We start from the raw sequence: 6,000 nt of genomic DNA, 5'->3' as shown, positions 1-6,000 counted from the left end.
GTGTGTGTGTGTGTGTGTGTGTGTGTGTGTGTGTGTGTGTGTGTGTACACATGTGCATGTGTGTATAACAGAACACATAATCTGGAAGTGGGAAGAGGAATAGGAAAGGTGGAAATGTTTCAGTGGAGATGAGTGGCTAGGAGATGGGACAGTCAACCTAAACTAAGGATGTATGAAAAAGCTATAAGGAGGCTAAAGAGACGCCTCAGTGATTAAGAACACTGGCTGCTCTTGCAGAGACCCTAGTTCAATTCACAGTACCCACGTGGTAGCTCACTATCATTTGTAATTCTAGTTCCAGGGGTCTAATGCCCTCTTCTGACTTCTGTGGGCAATGGGCACACATGTGGATCCATACATACATCCAGGCAAAAACACTCATGCTAACAAAGTAAAAATATTTTTTTCCTACATCTTTCTAAACCATAAGGAAGCCTGCTGCTCTGTGAGCTAGTTAAAAGATAGAACCGTAAAGAGTTTGAACAGGAAAGTCCAGGTCTCTCTCCTGTGTGGGTGATAGAGCTGTCCCAGAAGTCACAGGTTATGAACTGAAAATCCCAGGGACAGGGTACCTCCCTAATTATTGGTAAGGGAAACCCTTGAGAACCCCTGAAACAACATGGCTATTACCACTACTGTTTGTTGCACAACAGAACTATGTGGAAGACTATTGTAGAAGGTACTGTGTGCTGTGGTTGCAGAACATAGAGAATTTGAAGCCTTTGCCCTGCTGTCCAGCTTGCCCAATGCTGGAAGGTCTGTGCAGACAGATGGGGTGAACAGACATCAACAGAGTTACTCAGTCCACTATGTGGACACTGTACTATAATACCAACCTGACAGGCCCACTATATAACAGTAGCATGACTATTATGGTGACCAACCCCTTCATGCTTGAATTTAAAGTCCACTCGACAGCAGAAAAACCACAATTTTAGTACTGCAAACCTGGTCAAGAGCCTATGGCTATGGAGGTCATAGGCCCTAGTGAAAAAGCTACTACTGTTTTGCTAAATGGACATAATGTCCCCCTTAAGCTGTCTTTTTTAAAAGTTGTTTGTCTATGACTGCATATGTGTCTGGGTATATGCACATGCGTGCACCTGCCCTCAGAGGTCAGAGGCGTCTGGTCCTCCAGAGCTAGAGTTCAGATGGTTACAGGTGAGCTGCCTAACATGGATGTTGAGAACCAAACTCAGGCCTCTGGAAGATCAGGCAGCACCCTTAACCACTGATCAATCTCCCCAGGCCCTTCAAACTGTCTTCTTAACATCTATGTTTATGGCCATGGGTTAGTAGTGCTATGTCAGCTTTGGTCAGGGACTCCCTCTTCGTAGTAGGTGGCAATTACTATAGGTAAGACTGTAACTGGTAAAGTGCTAAGAGTAAGTGCTTGTTGAATGTTCAATCCTAAATGGGACATCTATATTATCCCCTGTAGGCTCAGGGAACACTGTAGAAGAGTCATAAAAAAATGTAAAAGCCAGAGGAAGGGATAGAATGTTGTCTTCTAATCATACAAGACCAGGCCTGTCAACACTGTATTGTGGAGTGAGGAGGGGCTCACACATTCCACCCCTCCCTGAAGATCCATAGGCAGTTACCAGTTCATAAGGAAGGGGGATTTTCTTTTTTTAGTGGAGTAAAGAATAAAGACAGTTTCTTCAGTAGCATAACCACTGGTAAGTTGGTCATTCGTCTGTAAGTAATCCCTCACTTGTGCCCCTGTAAGCAGACTTCGATGGGTAACGACATTGGGTCACAAAAAGAAATTGACATGAAAGTAGAAGGGAGATGCAGGGGAAAGGAGAGGGATCAGCAGGAGTGGGTGGATATGGACAAGAGAGGGCAATGGGAGTGAATATGACCAAAAACCATAACATACCTGAATGGAACAGATACAATGAAAACAAAAGATTCAACATATACTAACAAAAGAACTTAAAAATAAAAACAATGGGTTTTGTAAATATATGAAAAGAGTGGTCCAGGAAATGTGGCTCAAGCTCGGAATAAAGATGGAATCTGCTCCATCTCTAAGGCATCTATACACTCCCAAACTTCAGTGGCACATATCTGGAAATAAATGAGAACTCTGTACAAACCATACAAACTAATAAAAGGGAGATTAAGGGTGAGCCTGCAGCTTCTTTAATAAAATTCAGAACACTTAATAAAGAATGACTGCTAAGTCAAGGATGGCTCCGAAAAAGAAAAGCACCGGGAAGATCTCTGGTCAAAGAAATCCATGTGGGAAGATTAAAAGTTGCCGCCAGTGTCTCCATGTCCTACCTGAAGGAGTAGATCTCATCCAGCCCATCTTCACCTTCTAAAGACACCATCACCCTCTCCACCATGCAGATGCCTTCCTTTTGCTGCTCAGTAATTCCTTTTTGAGGAAAGGAGGGTCCACAGTGGTCCAAGCCCAAGTCACCATCTCCTCTGTCCCCAGTCTCATCGTTCTTGCTGATTGGAAAAGGCAGGCTGTCAGGAAAGATAACCAGTAAAGAAGGTGGAGTTTTGGTTCCAAATCTAGATTCCAACCCTGTGACTGTCACTACATACAAGGAAGATGCCTGCCTGTCAGTCACCCTGACACAGCTCCATAATGTTATCTGTCAATTGACATGTACCTACCTGAGAATTATTTCATTTTTAAATAGCTGAAACTTCTTGGATCTGGTAAAAAGAAGAAACTGGCTGACACAACCAAATAACTGAAAAGGCAGGGCTCTCTGGGTGGCAGTAGAATGGTTACAGCCAGGTCCTGGGAGCCTTTCACTACCCCTCCCCATTTCACCCCATCTTCCTCGTATTGGTTGGTCTCTCGGAACGGCCTCTTCCACACTGTTCTACTACGCTCTGTGGCCCCAAACTTCTTACATTGAAATTTAAGAATTAGGTGGGGGGGGGTGTCAGCAGTTGACTATCTATCATGATGGACCATCATAATAAACCCTGAGTTTTATTACAAGAGACCAGAGACAGTGCCTTTTGCCCTTTTCTGTCCTTTCTGTCATGTGACAGTCACAGCATCCTCTGGGGGGCAGACATCTCCCATCAAACACCAAATCTGCTGCATTGGCACTGTGAGCTCAGACTTCCTTCCTCTAGACCTCTGAGAGGAAATTAACTGTTTATAAATTACCTTACATGTATTATCACAGCAATAGAAATTGACTGAGGCAAGCTCATGTTACCCAACTCTACTATCTATGAAGGACACAGTGTTTAACCCTCTGATTTCAAACTTCTAAAAACATCAGGAATCAACAGTCTAAAGGAGAGGTCTACAAGAGATCACTGAAGGTCACTAAAGCCAAAGGTCAAAGTTCAGGAAGAAATGCTTCCTAGAGCAATTCCAGGCAATACACTAAGCATGCCAGAGTGCTGGGGAGACTACCAATGACCCCTCGGGGTTCCTGGGGGATTTAATAAGAGTATGAAGCTGAGGATGTAGCCAGTGATAGAGTGGTTTGCCTTGCATGCATGAAGCCCTGAATCTAACCTCAACACTGCAAAAAATCACAATAATAAATAAGAGGCTGTGAAACATAAAATACGTAAAAATTCAATGCTAAATGAATTTAAAATGTTAAAATATTATACAGAAGCTAGGCATGGTGGCACATGTCTTTAATCTCAACGCTCAGGAGGCAGAGGTAGATGAATTGCTGAGTTCAAGGCCAGCCTGGTCTGCAAAGCAAATTCCAGGATGGCTAGAGAAACCACATCTAGAAAAACGAAAAAAAGAAAAAAAAATTCTTACACAGAAATCAGAATATTTGCAGTCAAAAGCAAAGCCCAATTCTGTTATGTTTCTCCCTAGTTATTTGCTTGAAATGAGGCTAGCTCTAGGTTGGAATCAGCAATAACAAAACATTAATAACCAGAGGCTAGGGAGATGATTCAGCTGTTAAGAGCACTTGTTTGTCTTGCAGAGGACCAATCTTTGGCTCCCAGCACCCGCCTGACAGCTTACAACCATATGTAACTCCAGTTCCAGGGTCCCAATACTCTATTCTGGTCTCCACAGGCACCAGGCACACATGTGGTACACAGACATACATGCAAACAAGACACCAGACATAGAAAATAAAAAATTAAGTTTAAAACATACTAAATAACCAATCCATATGAAAACTGAAAAACCACTCAAATACATGTTAGCATAATATCATATATGGAACTTTAGATATGCTTTCACCTAAACAATACCATAGATTTCTCCCACACTAAGTCAATGGAGATTTCTGCTTCCATTTTATGAAGAGAAACTAAAGCAACTGAGAGGAAATAACTCAACCAGAGCCACCCAGTCGCCTGACTGACAGGGTGATGCTCTTGTGCTATGGCATACCACCTTACTTCATTACTGCAAACAAAGAGGGCTGGATTAGGTAATCTTTTCGGTTCACCCAACACTCTGTAGGTCACCCCTATGTGGATGGATACCTTCAAGGCAATCAATCATTCTGCTTGCTATACTTAAAATAAGGCTTTCTGGGTAACCCTTCTGTTTACTTAGCATGACAGAGCCGCACGAGCTGCGTTACACATCAAGCTAAAGCACTGGCCCGTGTGCACGGCAGACACCTTGCATTAGGCACTGAGTGTTCCTGTGGCATCAACCAGGCATAAAGCCAAGCATAAAGAAATTTACCCTAGAAAAAGTTAGAGTAACAATTCTCTCTATGCTGCATTTGACCAGAGTAGAGGAAGCTAAAAACTATGCCCAAGGAACAAGTCTGTTTTAAATGAAACTAAAGCAGTTGAGAATACATGGGATACACTGAACAGCAGGTGATAGTCTGTAGTATAGGAAGAAAACATATTCCAGGGAAGGTTTGCTAGCAGCCAACTAACAAGCAAGTGGAAGAAAAGACCACATTCCTTCTGGGTACTCTACTATGGTGCTCATTTCTAAAAGATAAAAAAAAAAAAAGCAGCTCTTTCAAATGACATTGGCAGAAGTGGAGTACAATATGCTTCAAACACAAGGCATCCTGAGACCATGGGCAGGGAACTGAGCTAAGCCAGCCTTCTGAAGTACCAAGGAAACCTCAGTTCCATGAGAAGTGTCACTTGAAAAGCACTTAATTTCTCTGAAGTGTCATCTTAGCAAGTACCAGTTTGGTGAGCCCTTCTGAACTCTTCTCTATAGTCCCACAGGAAAGAGATATCCCCCAGCAGTCTTAGGAGGGACACACATGCATGCAAGAGGGGTTCTTAATTCCCCATGGCAGGCAGTCTAAGAGGCCAAAGGCGCCTGCTCCGAACGCTTCTTAGTGCAGTGCTCAATTTGAAAGATGAACGTCCCTGATCAGATTAATAATTCAACATCCTATAGCATCACTCGCTTCAGCCAAAAATAGGACAAGAAGAAATGGGTTTTAAATGCAGCAGGAAGGATTAGTATAATGACAAGAATTTTTTAGTGGGGATGTATAATAAAGAAAGTAAATGCTAGAGGGGAAATTCAAGTTACTGTGAGATGAAGGAATCTCTTCCTTATAAGCTATAAAATACACATTTTCTCCCCAAATTTTATAATACTCATAGCAAATTACACTTTAATATACGTCTGCATCCTGAGAAAGGGTTAAATATAGACATTCTATTGCTATAAATTGGTTCCTAACATAACGTTTTGTCTACCCTCAATCTACAGACATCATGCTCTGAGCCACATAACAAAGAAACTATCAGTCTGATAATGTCGTCTATACAGACAGGAAATAATCTGAAAATCCTTGAAAGGTGGTTTTTTAATTCCTTGATTCTTGAAGTATAAAATCTGTAATTGCTATTGAGCTCAATTTCTCTGTATCACTATTTCACTTTATCTCTTTATCACCACAGCTCAAAACAGTTCCACGAACACAAGTATAATCGATACACATAAAGTAAATCCCCTGGCAGATTCCTACTCAGCGAAAAGAGAAGGCTCCTGTAAGCCATCTACACAGGGTCCCGCTCACTGCATAAGAGAACAAGATT

At 42.1% G+C, this 6,000-nt stretch overlaps 1 protein-coding gene across 1 annotated transcript in view; it reads right to left on the bottom strand.

The window, feature by feature from the left end:
* Xrcc5 (X-ray repair cross complementing 5) overlaps positions 1 to 6,000 on the bottom strand; it is an 89,230-nt gene that overhangs the window by 76,025 nt on the left and 7,205 nt on the right. The window contains 1 exon segment of the mRNA NM_001246740.1: positions 2,293 to 2,484. Within this exon segment, the coding sequence (NP_001233669.1) occupies positions 2,293 to 2,484 (192 nt within the window).

This window comes from Cricetulus griseus, chromosome 2, assembly GCF_003668045.3.
Source record: "Cricetulus griseus strain 17A/GY chromosome 2, alternate assembly CriGri-PICRH-1.0, whole genome shotgun sequence".
NCBI classification, from domain to species: domain Eukaryota; kingdom Metazoa; phylum Chordata; class Mammalia; order Rodentia; family Cricetidae; genus Cricetulus; species Cricetulus griseus.
The sequence above is the reverse complement of the archived record's forward strand: the minus strand, read 5'-3'. Positions and strand labels throughout refer to the sequence as shown.